The 27,430-nt window shown below is 41.2% G+C and overlaps 1 protein-coding gene across 3 annotated transcripts in view; it reads left to right on the forward strand.

Annotated features, from left to right (window-relative positions):
* Window positions 1-27,430, forward strand: part of LOC133551611 (pecanex-like protein 3) — a 48,609-nt gene that overhangs the window by 5,378 nt on the left and 15,801 nt on the right. For 2 of the 3 annotated variants that reach the window (XM_061898523.1, XM_061898524.1), the window contains exons 2-28: window positions 2,792-3,268; window positions 9,447-9,655; window positions 9,739-9,844; window positions 9,954-9,993; window positions 10,075-10,170; window positions 10,316-12,016; window positions 13,240-13,369; window positions 13,465-13,634; window positions 13,838-13,895; window positions 13,972-14,113; window positions 14,188-14,345; window positions 18,738-18,891; window positions 18,982-19,014; window positions 19,088-19,259; window positions 19,344-19,454; window positions 19,543-19,634; window positions 19,719-19,828; window positions 21,594-21,699; window positions 21,777-21,869; window positions 21,957-22,107; window positions 24,063-24,207; window positions 24,370-24,547; window positions 24,634-24,742; window positions 24,828-24,957; window positions 25,041-25,099; window positions 25,927-26,142; window positions 26,690-26,943. In XM_061898523.1, the coding sequence (XP_061754507.1) occupies window positions 3,116-3,268; window positions 9,447-9,655; window positions 9,739-9,844; window positions 9,954-9,993; window positions 10,075-10,170; window positions 10,316-12,016; window positions 13,240-13,369; window positions 13,465-13,634; window positions 13,838-13,895; window positions 13,972-14,113; window positions 14,188-14,345; window positions 18,738-18,891; window positions 18,982-19,014; window positions 19,088-19,259; window positions 19,344-19,454; window positions 19,543-19,634; window positions 19,719-19,828; window positions 21,594-21,699; window positions 21,777-21,869; window positions 21,957-22,107; window positions 24,063-24,207; window positions 24,370-24,547; window positions 24,634-24,742; window positions 24,828-24,957; window positions 25,041-25,099; window positions 25,927-26,142; window positions 26,690-26,943 (5,076 nt within the window). In that variant the 5' untranslated portion in view covers window positions 2,792-3,115. The remainder of the gene's footprint in view (window positions 1-2,791; window positions 3,269-9,446; window positions 9,656-9,738; window positions 9,845-9,953; window positions 9,994-10,074; window positions 10,171-10,315; window positions 12,017-13,239; window positions 13,370-13,464; window positions 13,635-13,837; window positions 13,896-13,971; window positions 14,114-14,187; window positions 14,346-18,737; window positions 18,892-18,981; window positions 19,015-19,087; window positions 19,260-19,343; window positions 19,455-19,542; window positions 19,635-19,718; window positions 19,829-21,593; window positions 21,700-21,776; window positions 21,870-21,956; window positions 22,108-24,062; window positions 24,208-24,369; window positions 24,548-24,633; window positions 24,743-24,827; window positions 24,958-25,040; window positions 25,100-25,926; window positions 26,143-26,689; window positions 26,944-27,430) is intronic. The other variant, XM_061898525.1, reaches the window with a different exon arrangement.

A 27,430-nucleotide genomic window follows, 5' to 3' on the forward strand; every position in this document is an offset into this window, starting at 1 on the left:
TACCCCCATTTGAGAACCACTGGCGTAGTGGGTAGAGCGGCCGTGTCAGAAACCTGAGGGTTAATAGTTCATGGGTTATACTTGTTAATTGGTTATACCTGTATAGCGCTTTTCTACCTTTTTTTTTTTAAGGAACTCAAAGCGCTTTGACACTATTTCCACATTCACTCATTCACACACACATTCACACGCTGATAGCGGGAGCTGCCATGCAAGGCGCTAACCAGGAACCATCAGGAGCAAGGGTGAAGTTTCTTGCTCAATGACACAACGGACGTGACTAGGATGGTGGAAGGTGGGGATTGAACCAGGAACCCTCAGGTTGCTGGCACAGCCACTCTTCCAACTGCGTCATGCCGTCCTTGGGTTACAGGTTTGCTCCCCGCCTCTCGACATCCAAATCGCTGCTGTTGTTTCCTCGGGCAGGACACTTCACCTTTGCCCCCGGTGCCGCTCACACTGGTGAATGAATGATGAATGAATGATGAATGAATGATAGGTGGTGGTCGGAGGGGCCGTAGGCGCAAACTGGCAGCCTCGCTTCCGTCAGCCTACCCCAGGGTAGCTATGGCTACAAATGTAGCTTACCACCACCAGGTCTGAATGAACAATGGGTTCCAACTTCTCTGTGAGCGCTTTGAGTATCTAATAATAGAAAAGCGAGATATAAAATCTAATCCATTATTATTATTTATTATTACCCCCCACCACCCCGAAAGGGACAAGCGTTAGAAAATTGGATGGATGGATGGATGGAACCCCCAATTCCAACCCAAGCAGGGATGTAAGGGGTTCTATTTTTATAGTCTTTGGTATGACTTGGCCGGGGTTTGAACTCACGACCTACCGATCTCAGGGCGGACACTGCGCAGGTTATGCTCAGTTATATGCCCCTGATATTGTGATCCCTTAATTTTTTATTTCTTCCCTTGTTTTATTTGAGTAAATAAAAGCCGAGCCGCTTCGCATTAAAACATAATGCATAGAATGCCTTTTGTATTCTTAACTTCAATGCAAGTGTAAAAAGAAGTTTGTTGTAAAACTAAAAAAAAGCAAGAGGGAAGTTGAGAGAGGAGTGCTGAATGCAACCAACCTGGAATTGAAACTTAAACAAATGTTGGACTATCCATACATCCATTTTCTAATGTTTACCCTTCTCGAGATCGTGGGGGGCGGGAGCCTATCCCAGGTGAACTCAGGCAGAAGTCGCAACACATCGCAGGGCCAACACAGACAGACAAGCACCATTCGCACACTACAACCAATTTAGTGTTCCCAATCAGCCTATCCCCAGGTGCATGTCTTTGATTTTAGTTAAATATGTATACCGAACAACTGCTTCCCATAATGCACTATTTCTGATACTTGTATTTGATTTCATTAGATTAGTAACTAACATGTGTTTTTATCGCACTTTTAATAGAGAAAGCTCACTAAGTGCTTCACAGGATAAAAAAAGGCACACATAATTGCATATGTAAGGCGCCAGACACTAATTTGTATTCACCATATGCTGTGAGAGCTTCATTCAGGGTTTGTCCCAGTGCAGCACAGTGAACCTTCCCTTAGAGAATGAAATACAGTACGCCCTAAAAAAACAATTTTCTGCAGCATACTTGGAGGCATTTTCTTAGGGTCCCCACTCGTCTTGAAAAACATGCAACACCTGAAAAATAATTGACTGATCAGGGAAAACGTGTAGAAACTGTAAAAAATATTCTCCCACAATCTTGGGAGGGAATGCAAACAGGCTAAAATTCACCTTTTGTGCAACATTAAGGCATAGCACTTCTCTGCTTGTACTCCATGCAACACCTCTTTTTGTGCCACTTTTGTGTTTCCAATTGACTTTGTTGGTAGATTTTTGGCTCCGTTAAACTTAACACGAAACTAGCGACTTTAAGTTGGAAAGTGTTGCTTGTATTGATTCGCGAGTGTAACATATGGTAATAGAAATTATTTTTCAGTGATTTAATGTAAATATAGAAATATTTTGAAAGGAAGTGCAGGATGGAAAGTAAGAGAGAAGTTAAAGTTTAGTTGGGAATTTTCAAATTTAACGCTGTGACTCGTTTGTCATTGAAAAAAATTTTAATTGAAAGTTGGGATCCTTGTTTCTGCTCAGACCAGACTACTATTACTTTTTTGCTGTAGGAACTAAAAATCCATTTATTTTGCCTTAGATGTTCACATAGCCGCTTTGAGAAGAACTTTATGTCTCTCCATCCCTGATTTTTGTGATTTTTTGTGCAGTATGGTGGAACAGGGGTTAGTGCATGTGCATCACAATACGAAGGTCCTGAGTTGTCCTGAGTTCAATACTGGGCTTGAGATTTTTCTGTGTGGAGTTAGCATTTTATCCCCGTGACTGCATGGGTTCCCCCCGGGTACTCCGGCTTCCTCACACCTCCAAAAATATGTACCTGGGGATAGGTTGATTGGCAACACTAAATTGGCCCTAGTGTGTGAATGTGAATGTGAATGTGAGTGTGAATGTTGTCTGTCTATCTATCTATGTTGGCCCTGTGATGAGGTGGAGACTTGTCCAGGGTGTACTCCGCCTTCCGTCCGAATGCAGCTGAGATAGGCTCCAGCACCACCCGCGACCCCTAAAGGGACGATCGGTAGAAAATGGATGGATGTTAAGCATGGACAAGTGTGTACTTATAAGGTATCCTAGTGCTTTGCTCAAACCTATTCAAGGTCTTCCCTCAAATCAAAAGTTTACTATGAACTCAATGTTGCCCTGCCCAAAATATATAATCCTCGTGTCCTGCTCTGTCTTTTACAGATGAGTGTTTTCTCACACACTCCAAGGGTTGCCAATGTACCACAAAGTCTCTCACCTGATTACCTGTCAAGGATTAAGCCGAAGGGTGGCATCGTCTGTGCAGGCAGGGAGCACATGCAAGTGCCAGGATGTGCAGAGACTCCTGACCTTTACTGAAGCGCACACACACTCGAGACACAGAACTCTCGTCCCCCATGAGACAGTCCCGCTTGATCTGCCATCACCAATGGAACTGCCATCATAGACACAAGACACTGTGGATCCAACTCCACAGTTTTGTTGGAGCGACTATTTCAGCTGTGGGTTCCCCCTGAAGGAGGAGAGATGGGCTCCCAAGCATTTCAGATATTACGACAGGGCGTGTGGGCCTCGCTTACCGGGGGGTGGTATGTGGACCCTCATCAGAGCACCTTCTCTAACTGCTTCCATCTCTACCTGTGGATATTTCTGCTGGCCTTCCCCTTTCTGTTGTACATGGTGAGATTCTTATTATGCAAAATAATTTTTTCCTACCTGTTGATACCTGTTTTTGTGTGTTTGAGATCCCTGTAAATCAGGAAAACTTTAAATCAAACCATTGAGGCATGGCAAAGATATTTATAAAACAATTTTGCCTTCTTTCAAACTTGCTCCAAATGAGCCGTCTGAAATTTGAGACTTCAGTGATGTATTTTGCCTTAGTTACATCATAGGATATCTATGGAATTATTATTGTAGCAAAAGTACTTGCGAACGTTTATTACCTGTGCTCGTGTAATCCAATTCTGTATATCAATCCGAGTGTGTGTATTCTTACATGTGACTTTTGCGACACTTCTGCCGTGTAAGATTTTAGCCAGCGCGTCCAGATTTGTGACTTGTGATACAACTTGTGCACGTGCATTCAGAAGTGCATGCGTGTAATACAGGCATGGGCAATTATTATGATTCGGTAGCCAAATTTAGAGAAAAAATGTGTCCGGGGGCCGGTATATATATTTTTAAACACCCTAATACAAAACCTCACAATATTGTCTGATTGAAAACCTAAAAACGTTATGACAGACCACTTTAAAAAAACGGAATGGAATTTTACATTTTTTTACTGAATGAGACACCCAGAATGTACATGAATATAAAGAATGCAGGATTTACAATATTAAATATGATTGATAAAATACTGAATATTGACAAGTTACATATGAAGGTCACACACCCTCTCGATCGACATGTATTACAATCAAGCGAAACGCAAAAAAAAGGCAACAAACACTGAAAAATGAACGTGAAGGGTAAAAAAATAAACCCACCTACGATCTGATCATTAAGCTTTACAACTTTGTTGTGAAAATGTCCTTCCGCGTCTGTCCCTGACACCTGCATTTCAAGCTGACAATCTTTGGAAATGCTCCCCACCCACGCTGGTTGGTGCCTTGTCTGAGCTGCTGCGACTTAGATTACTATAATAACTAGTATATCATGCAAAATCGCAGATTCCAACCATTGAAATACTTTGTATAGTTCAAGACTTGTGGTCATTTCAAAACATCATTACACATCATTATGGCAGCTACAGTTTCCATCTTAAAGATCTAAAAAAATGATTTGGGAATGTCTGATGGGCCAAATTGAAAAGCTTAACGAGCCACTTGTGGCCCCAAGGCCTTAATTTGCCCAGGGGGATTGGAGAAATCTCTAGGAAAGAAAAAAAAAAAGTACAATAAGTAGCAACAATTGAAAAATAGAGCAAAACCATATTATATGAGAAAAAATATATGTTAATACTATAATTAATAATAACATATTTGTTTAAATGTACGTATAAATTTGTTTGCCTTTTCAAAGACAATAAATGTATCATAGTAAATAATGTCATGACGTCATATTGACCACATCGCTACCCGAGCCCACAGCCCAACAGGTATCTTGGCAATCTGGGGACAACCTGTATGTAATGTACGCACTAATCTAGGCTGTGTTTACCGGCCTCGAAGCTATTTTTTTTGGTTCATGGTTTCATGATAAATGTGACCAGTAGATGGCTGACACACATAAGAGATACGTGTGGACTGCACTATGACTGACACCTGTTCAATAAATGACGGGAGCAGGTAGAGGTGGGGGAAATAATCGATTTGTAGATTAATCGCAATGTGGACATGGGCGATTATAAAATCGATTAGTAAACGTCAATAATCGATATTTGATGTATTTATTGAAAATAATCTAATGCAGACCGTTTCTAAAATTTGGCTGACTGAAACGAGCTACCTCACTGAGAGATCCGACCATCTCCTTTATTATAGCGCACTTATGCCAGTTTTGCACACATTTAATGTAACATAGATTCCAGCACCCCTCAGGACTCCAAGAGTGACAAGCGGTAAAAAATGGATGGATGGATGGATGGATAATAAATGTAATGGAAATTCATTTAACTGTTTCTTATTACAAATGTACTATTTTTAAATGGTGCACATGTTGAAACGCTTATTCAGTGAAATGAAAAGAAATGTAAAACTGCATCAATATACATAAATGAATGATGCATCAATAATCAATTTTTAATCAAATCGTAGCTCCTGAATCGTAATCATAATCAAATTGTGAGATGCCAAAAGATTCCCACCTCTAGCAGAAAATACCCGTAAGCAAGCAACACCAAAACATTTATGTTTCCTTAAGGATATAGAACATTACACACGGTACTCAAAAATTTGTCAAAATGTTTTAGTGCAACTTTGGTAAGCTATGAAGCCGCACTGCTTGATAGAACGCGAAGCATTATGGCTACTCATAGTCAGACGTACTATCATGGTGTGTGTACATTTGAAGTACCCCAAAATGGCACCTATTAGGAGACATATTATCTGGAGTTCTTTCTTACCTATTTGTGCCTGCCGTTGTCAATCAATCAAAGTTTAGTGATATAGCCCTTAATCACAAATGTCTCAAAGGGCTGCACAGGCCACAATGACTTCCTTGTGTATTTGGGATCTCCATAAGTCCCGAGAATGTTTGCGCTTCCGCCATCGCAGTCTGCGCCGTAGTCAATAAGCTCCTTTTTTTCATCTATCCTCTTGTTATGGGACATACACCCTACACTGTTGTCATTTCTAATATAATGTAGTGTACAGTTCTTACTTATATCCATCAGTAGACTTGCTATGGAAGCGCTAAAAACTACCGGTACAACAAGGATGACAGGGAGCAGATGCAGTCAAAGTAGAGCCACGTATATAAGAGCGCTTAGAAAATGCTGCGTTCTGAAGATATGGTCAGAAAGCGGCTTGAAGACGGTAAGGTCTGTAAAACATAATGTATGCAACATTTTGAACCACCATTGCATGTTATATAGACCACAAGGAAGTACTTTAAATGTAGGGTAAAAAATATAATATGACCCCTTTAATGCGTCTTATAATCCAATGTGCCCTAAGGTGTGAAAAATACGGTATTTATATTGATTCTGACAAAAATTGTTTGGAGTATATGTTAGTGTGATAATTTTTGCATTAGGAGATAATAAAGTTAAAAAGATAAAGTCCAATTTTGCGGCTTCACCACATCACGGGTAAAAAAAAAAAAAGCACTATTCTACAATGTTTATGGCCTGTATTAGGCATTTTTAAGCATAACATAGTTAAATTAACTAAAAATATTAATGCTACAGCAGTGTTGGCCCCTCGATGAGATCAAACTAATTAGAGCACACTGTTCATTATTTTTGTCACTGGTTCGCTCAGCCTCAGGCAGCGTTGTTATATTGGATTAAAAGAGTGTAACATTGACTAAAGAGTAATTTAATGTCTAGAGGGCTCTCATAATGTTGAAAAATGTATTTAGAATGTCATAAAAAGTGTTTTTTTTTAAACATACTCCCTTACTTGCTGTAGGAAGTGTAGCATTTAGAGTGCATACATACACGCTTTAATTATAGACGTCTGTTTTTGCTGACTGTTGGCTTCTTGTACTGAGCAGCCAGGATAAATACATTTGTTGTAATAAATTGCATTTTCAGTTCTCTATTGTCATATTCTTTTCGCTATTACTGATACCATCAAAAATTAATATAAAAAATACATAAAGCCAATAATCGACAGGTCATTGACAATTCGTTGTCTTGTCTGATTACTAGGGGTGTAACGGTACGTGTATTTGTATTGAACCGTTTCGGTACGGGGGTTTCGGTTCGGTACGAGGGTGTATCGAACGAGTTTGTAAACTAAAGTCTTAAAAAGCTGCTCTGCTTTCTGCCTTTGTCTGAGCAGTGAGCACCCAGCATTGTCCCGCCCACACAACCATCTGATTGGTTACATACAAAGCCAATCAGCAGTGCGTATTCAGAGCGATGTAACAGCCAATCAGCAGTGCGTATTCAGAGTGATGTAACAGCTAATCAGCAGTGCGTATTCAGAAAGCACAGAGTCAGTGTTTAGCAGGTGAGCAGCTGACATCGAACATTCCCCAAATTATGAAAAACACTTCCCAGTCACAACTATTACAAACATCAATATGAGCCCGTTGACCTTCTAGAAACTTAAACTGCAGCTCAGCTCGCTCATAGTTCTGGGTTGAGGTGAAGGCGAATTAGCTTTTAGCGTTACGTTAGCTCATTTTGCTGGGTGTGCGTGCGTGTGTGTGTGTGTATGTGTGTATAACAATAGTCAACTACAGGCTTCCCAAATGCTGTAATAAATTAAGCATGATAAGTTGACTTGAAACTGTTTAATGTTGCACTTTTTATATGTAGAAGAAAGGTTTTGTCATTTTATTTAATCAAAGCAACAACTTGAGGCAGTTTAATGTGGATTTACGTGGGTAGAATTGTTATAGTGTTCCCAATGTTAAAAGGATAAAGCCATTGTTTACAAATTTGGTATATAAATAACCAAAAAATGTATATTTTGTTGTTTTCTTAATGTACCGAAAATGAACCAAACCGTGACCTCTAAACCGAGGTACGTACCGAACCGAAATTTTTGTGTACCGTTACACCCCTACTGATTACACAGTATACATCTTTTTAGTGTCTGTAATTTAGCCATCAATTTTTAAATTCAGCTTGTGATATTTTAGGCATGTGCACACTAACAATAAAGATGAACTTTTTTCAGAAATATCTGTTTTATAGTGTAAATGTGCTACTCATTAAGCTTTTACAAAATAATACTAATACACTGTTGTCCATATAAAGCAACGGCAGTCAAAGTGCTAACCCAAAAAAAGTACCGTATTTTTCGGAGTATAAGTCGCTCCGGAGTATAAGTCCACCTGCCGATAATGCATAATAAAAAAAGGAAAAAAAATATATATAAGTCGCATTTTTCGGGAAAATTTATTTGATAAAACCCAACACCAAGAATAGACATTTGAAAGGCAATTTAAAATAAAGAATAGTGAACAACAGGCTGAATACGTGTACGTTATATGACGCATAAATAACCAACTGAGAACGTGCCTGGTATGTTAACGTAACATATTATGGTAAGAGTCATTCAAATAATTATATGCTATAATAATAACATGCTATACGTTTATCAAACAAGCTGTCACTCCTAATCGCTAAATCCCATGAAAACTTAAACGTATAGTCTCTGTTGAAATTCGGAGTAAACACTCTTCATCGTCTAGCAGGTGACTTTTCAAATGATGCTACATATTAGCAGTAGTGCTACTTTTATTAACAACGCTTTAGCACCACACTTGACAAATTACGGTTGTCTGTTCAAAATATTCCCATTTGAAGCACTGTTGTCTGTTCGACATATTCCCACTTGAAGCCAAACCACCGCCAGACGATGGACCCCCTGGTGTTTTTCTTGGGAATTAAGTCTTCCTTCATTTGTTACCAGATTCGCACCCATCTCTCGTATTACCGCTAGCATCACAGCTAACATTACCCATGCTGCTACCTCTCTGCTTCATCCGCGAGAGCGTATACGTATGTAACGTATGACGTGACAGTATGTGACGTATGTAAAAAGGTGCGCTTGTGTGTCTGTGAGAAGGAGAGACAACAGAGTGGGAAAAGCCTGTAGTGTAATGCCATCAGCTAAATGCAACTGCGTGAAAACGTATACTTGAATATCACGATACAGTCATTTTCTATATCCAACAGAGATAAACCCGCGATACATCGAGTATATCGATATATCGCCCAGCCCTAATGGGATACAACGAGAAACATTGGAGGTGTATCTAATTTTTGTTAAAATAATAGTTAAATCTATTTTTTACACAACTTCGCCTCTCTGTTGTTGACTAATAAGCTAACTACCTGACTGAGGACAGTCGGACACCTCATCCTCCAAATATCTGACAGGTTTTCGTTTTAAATGCACAGTCTTACTGCCATGACAATCAAGTTCCCTTTTGAAAATTGAGCAAATTTTTGGGGTAATTTTACGGTGAAATTTTCCCATACTTCCCATGTTTTCACCCGCTGTGTTGTTACGAGTGGCCTCTCTCTTCCTGTCGCTGTCGTTTACCGGTCGCACTGACTTCTGCATGATCGATGACATCACTGACTATTATCAAGGACAAATTTTTTATTGAAATTGTTGACGAATCGTCGCACCCCTAAAACATATACTAGTGGGGTTATCACATAAGACGTGTACATGCGACAGACATTTTTGATTTGTTGATGTAATGTTGTTTCACTCCCCCACAGGCTCTTCCAGCCAGCTTGGTGGTAGCAGGCTTGTACTCTGCTGCAGTGGCGGTCTTTTTTACTGCCGTCAAAGTGGTCAACTACCGTCTTCACACCATGTTCGACCTCGGGGAGATTATTGAGAAGAAGCAGGCCTCGCTCTATGCCGATGCGCCAAGGACAGAAGAAGGGGACGAAGGTTCTGGTGCGAATGATGGGAATCAACCCAGGTGAGGACTGTGTGCTTTTAGACAAAAGTGTAATTAGCATTACCAATGATGGCCTTGTTTTTAATTGTGTGTCTTCCTCACAGGGATATCCATGCTGGTGTGGAGATGACGGTGTTCCGGAAGGTGAACTCCACGCCTCCAGTGCGGTGTAGCTCTCAGCACTCGTTGTTTGGACTCAACCAGGTGTCGGTGAGCAATGTCGTCCAAAGCTGTTTACCTCTGACTTCACCTTTTGAACTGATCATTTACGGCAAAATGTCGCTTTTTGTGTTTTTTTTTTGTTTTTTTTATTGTCCAGGAGTTCTTACCCCAGCTTGAGGATTCAGGGGGAACAAAGGGTCAGTGTTCTTCCTTTCACGGATACCTCAAGTAATGTTATATTTTTTGTACTTTAATTAAACCATGTTTGTTTTCTTTAGATATGAAAGAGTTATTGCGAGAACAGAGAAGCAATAACGTGATCGTTACCTCCGCTCATCGCGAAATGCTGCGGCAAAGTTCTCAGGACACCATCAGTAAGTCTCTTTTTTTAGTCACAATTCGTTTTCATTTGATAAGTGCTTAATGTTCTTTATATTACATGGACGTAAAGCTGCTCTAAAACCAAATAAATGCACAAAGCTTGCTTTTATATCTGATTTTGGTCTATTTCTCTGTCAGGGGCTCCGAGCATGGTCCAGTCCTGCATTGCTGCTGCCCTGGGAGGTAACTTCCCAGGTCTTATGGGACTCTCTGGAATAGCCTCCGGGTTTGGAGAACCAGGAGAATATCTGTCTGTACCCCCTTCACCTTCCAGTCAAGAAGACGGAGGCGATAAAGAAGCATTGCAGGAGGTGGAGGCGCCTCAAAAGATTTCCAAGGACAATGGGTTAGCTTATTCTCCCCTCAGCCCCTCAGCTGAGTCTGAGAGTCTAGGGGAAACCCCCCTTAGTCCTCTTATAAAGACTAGCTTAAATGAGGAGCTGAGTGAAAATCTTTTGGGTTTGGGTCTTGATCCTGTGGTCTTTGTGCCTGGGACTGAGCACCCAGGTTGCCGCAGTGGGGTGGCTCTAGCTGCTGGATCTACAGACAGCTGCTTCAGTGGAGGTGGAACCACTACTGACCGTGAGACGCTGAGCACCGTAAGCAGCTACCGCAGTGAAAAGACGGATTCCACTCAGCTTGAAAGCCCATCTTTCAGCCAACCCAAACCCCCGGATGGACAGACCTCGACGCTGGCAGTGGGGGATAATGTCCCCAAAGCTGCAGAGATCCCAGCAGGACAGGATGGCAGTGACACAGATAACCTGTCTGACAGTGTGCTGCTACGCTCACCTTCCAAAGATGTCTCCCCCAGCCAGGCCCTCGACAGGACACTTGTTGAAGGAGACGATTTACTACCTGCACCCTCTGACATCCCACAAGCCCCCATTTTCCACAACTCTTCCCCTTCGAGTAGCGGCCACTCAGACGTTTGTGACTTAGACAGAACCATCTCTGCTCCCCCCCTACCTCCACCTAGGCAAGCTACTTCTGTGCCCTCAGGGCTGGCTCTGGGTTCAGTGTGCTCCGAGCCTGCTCTGCCCATTTCCTCCACCCCCTTCCTTGTGTCAGATCAGTCTGCCCAGCAGGTTGTGCGGCCCAAAGACTTGAAGCTACTGCGGGGCAGTGGCAGTAATGTTGGCCACAGGCCAGGCCGGCGGAAAGCTCCTCGAAGGCGGGCCGGCGCAGGAAGTAGTAGTTTTGACTGTGGTTCTTACAGGCGTCACCACAATCATAGACAGCACAGAGATTACATCCCCGTGCGCAACCGACTTGGCGCCAAGGCTTACAGTGAAAGTCTCTTCGAGGATTCTAGTGACGAGGACGATGGCAGCGATATGAGCGCAGCATCCAGTCTGGGGTCTCAGCGCCGCTATAGCTCAGATGAAGACGACTCCAGTTCCTCCACCTCCTGCTACTCTCCAGACCTCGTTAATGCTGGCCCCGCATTACCACTGCCTGCGGCCGCTCAGCTGCCCACTCCGCTGGAAGAGGATTTAACCGAACCCGGTGGCCCTTCATATTCCCGTGCTGCTCAGCGCTCGTCGAGCACAGCCAGCGCTAAGACTCACGCCAGGGTGCTCAGTATGGACGGAGCAAGTTCAAGTCAAAACAACGCAACAGCTCCGCCTTCTACTCTACACACCATGCCCTCTACTTCCACACCTGCACCACGCACTCTCACCATGTCCAAGTCTGACTTGGAGGCTCGCACAATCCACATGGAGAGCTTCCTAGGACCTCATCATCATCGGTTGGATTCCCTGGGTGGCTCCTGGACTGGCAACCAGATGGGTTGGCGAGGAGGGGAGTTGACTGAGGAGGGGGCGGTGGGAGGAGGTGAGCGGATGTAACCTATATATTACCTCAGGTTGTTTGGTGTCAGTACTGCCAAATGTAGAATTTAAAACTGATAAGTCATGTTTGAACAAATATTACACTTCCGATCGCCATAGAAGAGTTTGGAACAGTAAGGGCCCTGTTCTCCTATTTGCGGTTAACTGTTTTTTTAGCGCTTTAAGTTACGCACCTTTCTCTTATTGGTATTCACACATCCAACCTGCGTACACACCTAAGTCAAGCAAAAGTGCTTAAGTTTGGAATGAAGGCGAGTTCATTACTAAGCGGGCTTTGCCATCAACACTCGTTGATGTCATTGGAATGCATGAAAAAGATAACACTTTGTTTAAACCGCCCATATCAATCCAAGCAGTGCTTGCCAGCTGAACTTACGTTGTCATGGTGATATAGTGTGTATATGCACACTACACCAGTTTCTTCTTCCTGGCTTGATGGGAATAATAATACGTAGTTGAAATTTTGTTTGACTTGAGTTCTGTTTAGTACAAATGTTTGGGAAACCGTGACGCTTCAGAGGGCCTTGCATTGACAGCTGTGTGTGTGCTTGTGCGGTGGAGTGTGACACTTTGATAATATCTCTCAAAAAAATCAATAGATAGATGCTACATAATACATTTTGTATTTAATAGTCACATAGTTCAATTATCACTGTCCGGATGTATTGAACATCGGTTAGTACCAGGTTGGCCAAACACGGCAGATATACACACGGTACCCTTTCGCTGTGGGCACACTCACAAGACAACAATGTGCGTTTTGATTTTTGATAGTGGTCCTTTTATCCTCACTTCAATGGATGTTTCCAGGTTTCTCAATTAAAGCGATCAGAATAGGTTTGATATTTTTCTGGAAGTTTCTTTAACATTTTATTATGTGCGGTGTACACTGCATGCAATTCAACTGCACCTTATTGGGGCGCTGTACTTATTACTGCGTCAAAAGAGCATGAGAACAAAAGTACTTAAGTCGACGGGAGAAGACGCAGAATGCCAGATTTGACAGGGAACGGGCACCTTTAGGGCTCGCTCCACCCAAACCGCACATGTTGAATGAAGGCGCGCACTTACAGACTTAGTCGAGTGGAAGAACGCTACACTGCCAGAATCCATACAGTTGTTCACTATGTTTCATTTAAGCACATATAGGCCCTAAGCCACTGGTGTTCTGCCTGGCACTGAACATAACAATTGGGTTCTCTTCAGCTCTGGCGCTGGAGGAAGGAGGCAAACACGACTCTGTCAGCAATGTGAAGAGGACCCAGGCTATCCGCAGGCGACACAATGCTGGGACCAACCCTACACCTCCTCCTTCCACCATGGGGTCCCCTCCCAGGTCAGCCCCACTTTTTAAAGAAAGTATCTGATGTGTGTTTTTAAGTGTAACCGTAAAAAAGTCTAAAGACTGCAATTTTGTTCTGCTACCATTAGCCTCCAGGACCTACAAAGGGCTCGGACCTCCTCCCACTCGCGGACCCGCACCCTCCCATCCGCCCTACAGTTTGCCTCATCACTGCTGCTTCCCCGCAGCGGCATCCATGAGGCCTCCACCTTTGACGACACATCAGAGGGCGCCGTGCACTACTTTTTTGATGAGAGCGGTGCGTCTTTTGCTTTCAGGGAATAAAGTTCAACGCTCCCTGAATAAAAGCAGCTTATCTATTTCTGTGCAATGAAGAGATCAATGCAGCTCTCATGTCTGTCCTTTAAGAAGGAAGAGAGAGGATAGTTAACTTTTTAGTAATTCGAGCAGGGGAAAAATTGCTGAAAATTGCATTAAACGATTTTCTCTGCTGTGTATCAGGAGTGAAAAGGTCTTACACTTTTGGACCTGCTGGAGGAGGTTATGAAGACCCAGTTCAGTAAGTTACAGTGCTTTTAATTAATCTTTCAGCTATAAACTAAAGCACTGCTGAAAGCTGAAGCTCTTGCTTGTAGGGAAAGGGAGAGGCAGTCCCAGTCCTCAAGCTTCACCTCAACAGAGGTCCAGGAGGGAGCCCCAGTGTCGTCCATGCTGCAACCCAGACCAGTGGTCCTACAGGGCATGCAGGTGCGAAGAGTGCCTCTGGAAATGCCTGAGGTTAGTGTTCATTGTCCTTGTATTTTATCCTCAATGTTAGCACTTTTTTCAAACCCATCCCAACCTGTCTGCAGTTTGACCTGGATCATGAGTCCTTGCAGGAATCCCAAGAAAACACACAGATGATTGAGGAGAAAGCTAAACCCAAACAGTACTATCGCTTTTGGGTGCTGCCTGGGAAGTGGTTGAGGGTCCGCTATGATCGATTAGCTCTTATGGCCTTGTTGGACAGGTGAGCCAGACCAGCGCCGCTACCTTTGGGCACCTTGTTCAGCAATATGATTAGTGTCAATACATAAAAACTAGGGTTGTCAAGTGATCATTTTTTCAATCAGATTAATCACACTCTTGAACAGTGATTAATCATGATTAATCACAGGTTTTTATTTACTTGCATATATAAAAAATTTTTAAGAAAATTCCCCAATGTTTGGGTACAATGAATGCAATTTTGTAGTCTGAATGTTATACAGGAAAAATGTTTTAAATGTTTAATGAACTAACTGCAAAGCATTGATATGCTTAAAACTGTGTGACAGTAGAATAGCGTACGCTTGTATTAAAATAATGGTATTTATTTAACAGGAAATAATGGAAATGGAACAAACATGTATTTGACACATTCATCTTAAAATTAAGAATGTAATGGGTACTGTTGTAATATAGTGTTACATTATTTACATATTGGCAATTTGGAGTGCATCACTGAAGAAAATAAATACAGCAACCATAAAACTAACAGTCCCGTGTAAATACAGCAACCAGTGTTGACAAACTAAAGTATACCGGTATATGTCTCACATTGCTGTCTTTCTTTGTGTGTTAGCTTGACAAATGACAAATCTGGTCTTTTGGGTTGTGAAGTTTTGCAATTAATATCCAAACAGAACATTAGCTGAACATAGATTGAAGTGAACTGTACAGGTATAGTTATTAGCTCGCGGCATCATTGTCTGCTACAAAAGTAGTTAGTTTTTTAGTATTTATTTTCCAACATGTGGTGAAGTAAGCAGTTTTGCTTTTGCTCTACAGTCTTTAATAGTAACATTAATTTAGTACAGTATGAGTAACAGCTTCAGCCTCCTTACTGTTGTGTATATGTTCTGATGATAAGTCTGCAGATGGCGCTTGAATTTGGTTGTATTTTTGCCGAAGAAAATCGAGCCACTGGGTTTACATGATGTTTTGTCTACCGCGGCAAAGGTGAAGTGAGTCCATATGTCGCCTTTTCTCTTTGTTCCTGGCGTCGAAGACATATTGTATTAATCAATCAAAGTTATACAGCCCTTAATCACAAGTGTCTCAAAGGGCTGCACAAGCCACAATGACATCTTCTGCTCAGATCCCACATCGGGGCAAGAAAAAACTAAACCCAATGGAAACGACAAGAAACCTTGGAAGGGACTCCAGATATGGGAACCCCCCCGTTCCCGGGTGACCGGTGCAATGGATGCTGAGTGGATATGTTTAATAATGTGAGAGTCCAGTCCAAAGTGGGGCCAGCAGGGGATCCTCTTGCATGGAGCCACGTCTGGGTGAAGAGACATCACCAACTGATGCATAAGAAGTGGTCCACCTGGGTCGCGACTTCATGTGAAAGTCCAGTCCATTGGCAGGCCAACAGGGCATTATCTTGAATGGAGACAAGTCAGCAGCGCAGAGACATCACCAACTGATGCAGAGAGGAATGGTCCATCCTGGGTCCCGATTTGGAACAGCTAGTGCTTCCTCCATGGAGTCTGATCCGTGGTCACCTGATAAAGGAGAGGCGGGCAGAGCGAAAAAGAGAGACAGCAGATCAACTGGTCCAAAAAAGAGTTTGTTTAAAGGCTAGAGTATACAAATGAGTTTTAAGATGGGATTTAAAAGCTTATACTGAGGTAGCATCTCTAATTGTTACTGGTAGGGCATTTCAGAGTATTGGAGCCCAAATAGAAAACACTCTGAAGCCCGCAGACTTATTTTGGGCTCTGGCTGAATTCTTTAAACGCTGACATCTGCCTGGAACATATTGTACAATACAATCGGCAAGATAGGATGGAGCTAGACCGTTTAGTGTTTTATACGTAAGTAGTAAAACCTGAAAGTCGCATCTGGAGTGCTCAGGAAGTCAGTGCAGGTGAGCAAGTATGGGCGTAATATGATCAAACTTTCTTGTTCTTGCCAAAAGTCTAGCAGCCGAGTCGCTTTGTGTAATTGTTTTGTTGTCAAATGTTAAGGTGGTATTATTAAATAGGTGCCGATGTTTAGCAGGACAGATAATCAGCATTTCCGTTTTCTTTGCGTTGAGTTGCAAAAAGTTAGCGGAACTCCATTGTTTAATTTCATTCAGACATGTCTCCAGGTGACTACAATCCAGCTTGTTTGTCAGCTTTAGGGGCATGTAGAGTTGGGTGTCATCAGCATGACAGTGAAAGCTAACACTGTATTTATGTATGATGTCACCTAGTGGCAGCATGTAGATGCTGAAGAGTGCAGGGCCAAGAACCGAACCCTGGGGAACTCCGCACATTACCTTAACATACTCTTAGGTCACATTGTTATGGAAGATGCACTGCATCTTGTCAGTAAAATAGGAGTTAAACCAAGATAAGGCTAAGTCTAACATACCAATAGTTTTCATTTAGCTGCTGTGCAAAATTTTTTGGGGAGGATTTTCCAAATAATGGGATGCTGGGACACCAGCCGGTAGTTCACCATAAGGTCAGGATCAAGGTTAGGTCTATTGAGCAGAGGATGAATAATCGCTTTTTTTGAATGCGAGGAGAACAGTACCAGAGGAAAGTGAAAAGTTAATCATATTTAGCACTGATGGTCCTAATATTACAAACAGCTCCTTGATAAGATTTCCAGGAAGTGGGTTAAGTAAACATGTTTGTCTTGTCCCATTTACAAGTTGCAGAAGTTCCTCTAATGTTATTTCTTGTAAAAGAGAGATTATTTTGGAGTGCAATATACATCGTACATACATTTGTATCTGCGTTAATAGAACCAAGTTGGAGCTGGGCTGTGTTATTTTTAAATTTTTTTGTAATTAGTGAAATTTTCTTAGTAAAAAATTTCATAAAGTCGTCAGCCATTTGTATTGATTCTTGCTTTCCCAAGTGAAAAATCAAGACACTTACAAACCAGTAGTTCTGATTAGATACCCTTCATTAGGGCTGGGCGGTATATCGATATATACGATATATCGCAGGTTTGTCTCTGTGCGATATAGAAAATGACTATATCGTAATATTCGATTATATGTTCTCACACCGTTGCTTTAAGCTGCGTGCATTACATTACTTGCGTGTCTCACTCCTTCTTGTCCGTCTTTCTCACAGAGACGTAAAATAAGCCCGCCTTCTTACATACGTCACATTCTGTCGCGCGTCTAGCGTCATACGCTCTCGCCGAGAGCTAACGTTAGCAGAGGCAGGTCGAGTTGCTTTTAGCTGCGTGCATTACATTACTGCCGTTTGTCACTCCTCCTCGTCTCTCATTCTGACAGATACGGAAAACAAGCCCGCCTTCTTACATACGTCACATACTCTCGCAAGTCCAGCGTCATAGCTCTCACCGATCAGAGAGAGAGAGATGGTGCGAAACTTATCACAATTGGAGGAAGAACAATAAATGCCCAACATAAAGAGCAGGGGGTCCATCATCTGGCGGTGGTTTGGCTCCATGTGGGAAGATATTCACCAGACAACAGCAATATGCTGTTCAATGTATATACTATGATGATTACCCTGTGTGATGACTGTATTATGCTGATAGTATATATTTGTACCATGAATTGATTAACGTGGACCCCAACTTATTGAAAAACTTATTGGGGTGTTACCATTTAGTGGTCAATTGTAGGGAATATGTACTGTACTGTGCAATCTACTAATAAAAGTATCAATCAATCAATGCAAAGTATGCAGCAGAAGTGTTATTACAAAAAGGTAGCAACACTATTAATTTGTTCTTTCATTTAAAAAGTCACCCGTGAGAGAATGAAGACTATTTAATGAATACAGTTTTGGTCAATTGACTTAGTTGGGATTTCCCTCTCTGCATGAAAGTATAAAAGTAGCATATATTAATGCAGTATGAAGAAGAATGTTTGAATGTGGACACATAGAATCATCATACTGCTGTGATTATATGCATCAAGTGTTCATTTAAGGCCAAGGCAAAATATCGTAATATATATATCGTATATCGCAATATGGCATAAAAATATCGCGATATTAATATAAGCCAATATCGCCCAGCCCTACCCTTCATGCTTTTCCACCCGCCCCTCATCCACATTCAACTGTGATTGAATATTTTGTCCCACCCGGACAAAATTAAATAAGATTGGATTTTGTCTCTGTCGACATTTTCATCTCGTTTTAGTTAGTTGACTAAATTGTCAAATGATTTTGTCATTGTTTTAGTTAGTATGCTTTTGCTTTCATTCGTTATCGTCCTAATTTTGTCAAGGGAAAATAGGTCGTTGACAATAACAAAGAAGAAAATTAGGCAGTCAAATCAAACACTGTGATTGATCTTCATTCATTTTTGCTAACGCAATAAAAAATGTTTTATCAATCACATGCATTACTGTAGACAGCCCTAATAAAGACTTATTTTATCATGTTGTCAGGAATCGGCGTGTTGGAGAAAATGTGTTTGCTGTTGTGCTGGCCAGTTTGGTGGCCTTTTTGGGGTTTCAACTGCTGCTCCAGGGCTTTTTCAGGGACATCTGGGTCTTCCAGTTCTGCCTGGTCATTGCAAGCTGCCAATACTCCTTACTTAAGGTACAAATGTCACACACATAGACATTTACTACAAAATCCATGTGACATACTGTATACATAAAGCTTCTAAGCATCCTTTTTGTGTTTCAGAGTGTACAACCAGATGCAGCCTCTCCCATGCATGTGAGTACTATGCTCACCTTTGTTTGTTTTGATTCCTTGGGACTTTAATCAACACTCTTTCTGTTGTGAACAGGGTCATAACTGGATTATCGTGTACAGTCGGCCTGTTTACTTCTGCTTGTGCTGCGTGTTGATTTGGGTGTTTGACTTGTCCGGCCGCTCTAGCAGTGTGCAACCTGTCTCCCTGTACGGCGTCACCTTCTTCTCTACACACTTTCTGCTTTGCGTCAGAGATATGCTCCTGGGTAAAACTGCACATTTGCCTTGGTTAACATTTTAATGGTTGTACAATACATGCATCACATAATGTGTTTTTATCACCCTGGCAGTGTTGGCCTTGTGTTTCCCAGTCATCTTCCTGTTTGGCTGGCTACCTCAGGTCAATACTTTTGTCATGTGTTTGTTGGAGCAGATCGACATGCATGTTTTTGGTGGAACAGGTAAGATCGGGTCTCTTCAGCCTTCTCTGTGTTGGTTGTTAAATGCATATTTATGCGATGTTGGATTCATTTTTCTGTCCCTTCTCAGCCACCACCAGCCCCCTCTCGTCTCTGTTCAGCCTCATACGCAGCGTGCTGGTGGCCTCTCTGCTGTATGGATTTTGCCTCGGTGCCATCAATGTAAGTGCCACATAAAAAAAACTTTGCTGTGGTTGAAAAAACTTCATGGTCCAGAGCTGATTTTGTGTTTTTCTCACCTCAAAGGCACCATGGGGGGACGCACATGTGCCAGTACTGTTCTCTGTCTTTTGCGGCTTGCTGCTGGCCTTGTCCTACCACTTGAGCCGTCAAAGCAGCGATCCCACCATCCTGTTGTCAGTATATTTTATATTATTTCCTAACGTTGAATTTAGACAGTTTAAAAAACTTTTGATAAGACCTACTGGGAACATGCCATTTGTGTGTGTCTGTAGTTTTATAGCTAATGAACAGAGTTCCAAGAAGCCTATTGTGTATTGAATACACTTTTTACATTTACATTGTAACTTTGCATGTGTCCAATTAATGCCATGTATGACATTCAACAACGTTGAGGAGTGGGACAGGATGACTCAAACGTTAGCAATACTAACATAGACAGTCATTTTGTTAAAAGCAACATTATCTTTGCTGAAGAAAAAGGATGAACAAACTTTTAGATCCCACGTCTGCAGCTTACTGAAGGATAGTACTTAATATAGCTAGGCCTGGGCGCATAATCAATAAGTCAATTGATTTAACAATAAATTGAAATAAGCTTGATAACTTCTCAGGCATCAATAAATTGCGCATGTTCGTGTGTGGGGATTTTTTCCGTCTCTTGCGTCCAGACAGGTTGGAAGAGGTTTCAGTCTTTTTGTCGCTCTCGGCATCTGAGCGCCTTGGTCAATAGCAGAATTAAATGACCAAAGGGAATCCTCTTGTCAGTCTTTCACAATCTTTGTCTTTGTGAGTCGAGGCAGGACTGCTAGCTTACACACACAGTGAGAAGCACCACAAGGTTACAAAAACTGTGAAGAAAAAGATGATTGTAAAGAAAATGTCCTGTTGTGGGAATATTTTGGCTTCAAATCGAATGAGCAAGATGAGTCCATTAACAAGGACGGACAACCCAGTATTCGAAATTTACAGTGGCGGACGGAAAATAACTACTTCATTTAATTTAATTGCAATTTTTGCACATTGAGTTTTAGAGTCAATTTTATTAATGTTTACTTATTTCAAATAACCAAAATGTTTTGACCTTTCTATTACGATAACAATTAATAATGAAAAATAATAGTGTATCGCGTTTGAAAGGGTTACATGCATTATTATTATCATTATAGATTATGATTGCTGCTTAAATTGATCTTAGAATAATACTGAGCATGCTAATGTTTTTCGGCAATAATTTGTGGGCCAATATATCGTTTATGGTCAGTGTTTATTTCGAACATGCCTACAATTACAATATGATACATCACAATTTCCAGTTTCTTTTTAACATGTTTGAAAAGGAGTAGAAAGAAGCAGAGCTTTTTTAATTCTACCCATTTTCCATTACATAGCAATTTCCAACACTTTTGTTCACTTCCTGTTTTTAATTTGTTCACAATATACTGCATAAATAATAAAATTTAAATAAAAAAATTAAGTAAGTTGTACTCCTTATAGTGAGGTGAATAAAATTATCGATAAGTTCAAAATGTTTATTATAGTTCTTCTTCTTTGTACTTTGTAAACACTTTGAGTTTGAACAGTTTTTCATTCCATAATTTAATTCCACATACTGATATACTAAAGTTTTTAAGTGTTTTACATGCATACAAATGTTTTAAGTACATCGCCCAGCCAAATTTGTTATCGGCCCATGTCTAGCTTTATCCTTTATTTTAAGATGTGTAGCAAAGCCTACTTTTATATATTTACATATATATTTCTGTACTTCAGAAGTGCAGCAAACACGGAAAGGAATGTGTACACGCCGGCTCATTGATAACATGTTATGTTAAATCAGTCTAACTCCAGATAATGATGGGTTAATTGTGGTTAATTACCTAACCAAACGTTTATATATTTGACGCTGTCTGACATTTGAGTTTATATTCTGATTTTCAGGTCATTGGTGCGATCCAAATTATTCCCCGAGTTGGAGAACCGTTCACCAGAAGAACCCCCTGTGGAGATCAAGGACCCTTTGCCAGAGAAGCTGCGTGACTCAATGGTATGATCAAAACTGACACATTTGCTATTTGAAATATTTGAACATCATCTTAAAACCCTTTTCCTTCGCAACTGTAGAAAGAGATTCTTCATTCTGACCTTGTCATGTGTCCCCTCATGGCCGTAATCACCTTCGCCATCAGTGCCAGCACAGTTTTCATTGCACTACAAGTAAGTACAAGTTTTTGGACCCTTTTTTCTCCAAGACATTTTGTTGCAAAGGCTCACTTAGTCTTCTTTTGTGCTCTCGCCCCGAAGCCTGCTCTCAGCTTTGTCTTGTACATCCTAGCGGGAGTGGTTGGCTTCATTACCCACTATCTCCTGCCTCAGCTCCGCAAACAGCTGCCTTGGTTCTGCCTGGCTCACCCTGTTCTCCGGTCCAAAGAGTACAGTCAGTTTGAGGTCCGAGGTGAGTGTCTCATTGCTCTCTTCTTCCGCTAACTTTCAAGTCACTGTAAAATATAAGGAGCTTTATCAGCTTCTCCCTGTGAGCATCACAGTGGATTAAATGAAAACCAGCAAGGTCTCAGGTTAAAGTGGTGCTGAAAAATGCGTTTAACCTCCATCATCTTTAAGGGATTTTGAATTCCACATTCTGATAATCTATTTTTTACAGCTTCAAATTTTCAGCAGCTATGTCAGAGCTTACTATGTGGGATCAGTTTAAATCTGTACTTTTGAAACAGCACCACAATGTTTATTTAACAAAAATATATTATCTTTGCTGTGCTGCACTGCATTACACTGGAATATGTTTTTAATTTATTTTGATACAGCTTTTGTAATGGCATTAGATTTTACAGATGTATTAATTGTCATTAGTTACTTTTGTTATTATTCATAATAACAATTAAAAATAGCAATTATGACTGGTTGTTTCTTTAGGGATTTTTTGATCAAGGATTAATGCTCCCCTTTCGGGTAATGATCCACCATGCGTGAAATCAGCTGATACCGATCACTTCTATTAACTTTTTTATTTTTTCAATGTATTTATGGTGAACGCTATTGACAGTTTATAGGGATCATATTATATAAAACTTTTGTTGTGGTCCACACAGCATGTAATGGTGGTTCTTTGGTCAGCATTTTCCATATATTTTGTTGTACAGACCATTTTGAAGCCGCTTTTTGACCACCTCTTCAGGAAGCGCTATTTTGTGAGCGGTCCTATTTACATGGCTCCACTTCTACTGCGTCTTCTCCTTGTTGTCCATGTTGTAGTTTTTAGCGCTCCTATATCAAGTCTACTGACAGATATAAGTTCAAACTCTATGCAAGTTTGTATTAGAAATGGCAACAGCAAAAGATGCATGTGCATGTAAGAGCCAGTCTGTCCCAGAAAAAGTGGACTCGCAAAGGTCTTTTGGTAAAACTTTACTATATATGGTGATACCTTCTGACATTACAATTGGGGAAAAACGTCACAATTGACAAGATTTGATTTCAAATTTTGGGGACTTATGAAGATCCCAAATACACAAGCACAGGTACCAATAGGTAAGAAAAGTTGGTTTTGCGTAATAGGTCGCTTTTAAAAATATCAACCCGATATTTAAACTAGTTTTTTTATTCTCTTTTTTTTTTTTACATGCAATTGTGTAAGCAAATCAAAGCTAATCTTACACAATAACTAAACAAAAGTAAAAACTACTATCTGTTTCTCATTTAAATAATTTGTTTTTTGGTCTCAATCTCCTTCAGGGAATTATCTCAATTTGTAAAAATTAACAAAAAATAATTTTGTTAGAAATTTTTATCGATTTAATCGCTCTCATATCGATCAAATGCTGATAGTACCCTTGGTGTTGACACTACCAATTTATGGATCAATTCGCCCTCCTCTTTCGTGTTATGTACATCTGGTTGTGACAATGCTCACATGCAAATAGTTGTTATATTTTCATCTTTGTACTCTTATTAATCTACTTGTTCATTTCCTGCTATTCTCTGCTTACTTTCTGCTGTAACACGCTTCCATCTACACTTGCTAAAGTTGACTAAGTACTTAGTGTTTCTGCTGTTGTTTCTAGCTAGCTGTTAGCATGCTGGCTCTTGGTTTGTAACATGCTTAGGCTCCAGCGATAATACTTAATACTTGATAAAGACACTTAACATACTAAATAATGCCGTTTATTTTCTGTAATTGCGGTGATTATTAGCTTAGCGGAGCGGCTCCACACTGTTTATGGAGATCCACAATTATCTGCTTGCTTGTCTGCCGGTGGACTAAAAATAAATAAGTTTATTAGCCAGAGGGGATCTGCGTTTGAGGCGGTAATCGAAAATGGCCAGATACTGTTGGTGGACGATCGATGGGCACAGGCCTAGTTTTTTTTACATATTACTTTTATTTGTCGCCAGATGCTGCACAGTTGATGTGGTTTGAGAAGCTGTATGCGTGGCTTCAGTGTGTGGAGAAGTACTTCATCTACCCGGCCGTCGTGCTCAACTCCCTCACCACAGAAGCAAGGGCTGTGGGTCAAGACCATAAAGAGCTGGACATCTAGTAAGTCGCAACAAGGTTCTGCAGAGGGTGTGGTTATCTCTGTGAGTAGGGCATGTTCATTTAGTAGTGTTCATTTCGCTATGAAAGGGTCAAAGTATTGGGTTATACTCCATGAAGTGAGTTTTAGAGCATGTCTAATCATGTCCCCCTTGACCTCTCCAGCAGCCGGGCGCTCTTCATCTCAGTGGCTGGCATGAAGTTGCTGCGGTCGTCCTTCTGTGCCCCGTCGCAGCAGTACGTCACGCTGTGCTTCACCACCCTCTTTTTCCACTTCGACTACCCACACTTTTCGGAGACCTTTTTAATTGACTACTACTTTATGTCCATTCTTTTCAGCAAGGTCAGGGCGCATGCCGTCGGTCATATCACAACATTTGTATTGCTATGAGTAGTGCGGTGATCATGTTACTTATTTTGACTTCTCAGATGTGGGACCTGCTATATAAGTTACGCTTCGTTTTGACGTACATCGCTCCTTGGCAGATCACATGGGGCTCGGCTTTCCACGCCTTTGCTCAGCCCTTTGCTGTGCCACGTATCCTTTAACGATTCTGTTACACACCTCAGCGACTGTTTTGTTATATCAATCATGACATGTCCTTAACTCCATTTGTCTACAGACTCTGCCGTGCTGTTTTTGCAGGCCATCTTTTCTGCCATCTTTTCCACCCCTCTCAACCCCGTCCTAGGTAGCGCTGTGTTTGTTACCTCATACACCCGACCTGTTAAGTTCTGGGAGCGGGACTACAAGTAAGTTATTTATAAATGTGCAGCGATAATACACTGCAACACTCCACACAAGTAGTGCTAATGCTAGTCTTGATTGTTAACAGCACCAAGCGAGTGGACCACTCCAACACCAGACTTGCCACTCAGCTTGACCGTAACCCAGGTATACTTTTTTATTTACCGCCATCTTGTATGTACAATAGGAAGGGGACTCATATGGCCCCATTTTTCACAGCTTACCTGACACATGAAACATGACGTAATTGGGGCGTGCACTATCCTCTTTAGCTGCCAGGTGGCAGTAATGTTGACTATCTTAAAATGTGTTTTGTTGAAATTCCAACTTTGAGCACCGCGTCAGTGGCTATGTAGAGTGGCGCTTTCCATCATTTTCAGAAGACTGCATTGCAAAATTATCAATCTCCCTCTTCCCTCCCTTCCCTACCGCAATTTACATTATTTCTTAAACAAGGTTCATAGGTAGAAACAAATTTATATTGAAACACATTTCCCCAATATAAAAATAAATATTGTGTTCCAGCCTCTATAAAACTCCATATTTTAGTAAAGGTTTGTACACTTTAAGCACATTATAAATTACTATACAGTACTGTATATCAAACAAACATAACAAGAAAGTGATAGATCAACTTTCTATTTAATAACAACTAGCCTAACTGTCCTCTTTTTCAGCTGCCCTACCAACACACACGCACACACACCCAGTTTGAAATCACAAAACTCCTTAACTTTAACAGCTAGGTCGCTACAATGATTAGGCTGTGCTGTTGGGCACAGAATGAGTGGGTTGAAACGTTCGTACACTGAGGCAAGGTTCATTCACCAAAGTATATTTTCATTCGGTCCGTAGTTTGCGAATCAAAAATGTAATACAATGAGGGGTTTGTAAATCAAGGTTCTACTGTATTTACATGGCTACGTAGTTCATATATGTGTAACCATTGCCATGGTGCCTTCCTTTCCTACAAGGTGCTGACGACAACAACCTGAACTCCATTTTCTACGAGCACCTGACGCGCTCTCTGCAGCACAGCCTTTGCGGAGACCTGCTGCTCGGCCGATGGGGAAACTACAACACCGGAGACTGCTTCATCCTCGCCTCAGACTACCTCAACGCTCTGGTGCACATCATCGAGATCGGCAACGGCCTGGTCACCTTCCAGCTTCGGGGTCTGGAATTCAGAGGTGTGTTTGCCATGTAAAGGAGTAGCTGAAAAAATTACTGGAGGAGTGTAAAAATAAATGATTTGGCCTGAAGCTCTTACAGGGATCAACCAAGTTGAATCTCTGCCAAGCAGCAATGTTGTCGCTTGTATTTATGAAGTGTTGTCACTCCAAAGCAGCTATTTACAGAAACCAGGTCATGTTATGTCAGTTATTAATGAGCTGATATGAGCATCAGCTGATTCTGATTCTATAAAGAGGCCAGTTTGATGACATGGGTTGATTAAAATGAAATGGGAAATTGTAATTTATTAATATCAAATATATTATATTAGAATTAGTTTGAATGGTACCAAAGTGTTTCTAATATTTTGTTCCAATCATCCATGTAAGAAAATATGACTTGTTATAATAAAGTGAATGAATGGCATCCTCTCTGCTGCCCATCAGTGTTTGAATGTGTGTGAATGGGTAAATGTGGAAATACTGTCAAAGCGCTTTGGGCTCCTTAAAAAGGGGTAGAAAAGCGCTATACAAGTACAACCCATTTACCATTTACCATTCACAGGAACCTACTGTCAGCAGAGGGAGGTAGAGGCCATCACGGAGGGCGTGGAGGAAGATGAAGGATGCTGCTGCTGCGAGCCCGGCCACTTGCCTCACATGCTCTCCTTCAACGCCGCTTTCGGACAACGCTGGCTCGCCTGGGAGGTGGCGGCCACCAAGTACGTGCTGGAGGGTTACAGCATCAGTGACAACAACGCCGCCTCCATGTTGCAAGTGTTTGACCTCCGCAAGATCCTTATCACGTACTATGTCAAGGTGAGACGCCCACTTATGCTCTTTCTTTCATTTTATGTATGACTCACTGAGATAATCTATAATTGACATTTGATTAATTATAAAAGTCATAAAGAAAGCGAAATGACTGAACATTACCAGCTTGCTTGACTAAAGGAAGTGTGGAAAGTGAAGGCAACAATTAATTTAGTTCAGTTCCTTTCAAACATGCATACACTACAGGTACAATATAGTAAGTCACATATTTACAGTTTCACAATCCAACATGTCCGAAAAAAGATAGGAAGAAGCAGAGTTTATTTGTTCCCACCCTTTTTTCTGTTTCTAAGCTATTCATAACACTTTTGAAGTAAAGTGGTAATTGTTTTCGGTAACACCTAGTGGTCACAATTTATTAAATTAAGCTTGTGACGCAGTAAGTTAAATTATGCGGACACATTTCTTACTGTATACTTAATAATACTTCTGCCTTAGATACTTTGTATGTGTAAGTAATATGTCACTAAAA

The sequence above is a fragment of the Nerophis ophidion genome, linkage group LG04 (genome assembly GCF_033978795.1).
Source record: "Nerophis ophidion isolate RoL-2023_Sa linkage group LG04, RoL_Noph_v1.0, whole genome shotgun sequence".
In the NCBI taxonomy this organism is placed as follows: domain Eukaryota; kingdom Metazoa; phylum Chordata; class Actinopteri; order Syngnathiformes; family Syngnathidae; genus Nerophis; species Nerophis ophidion.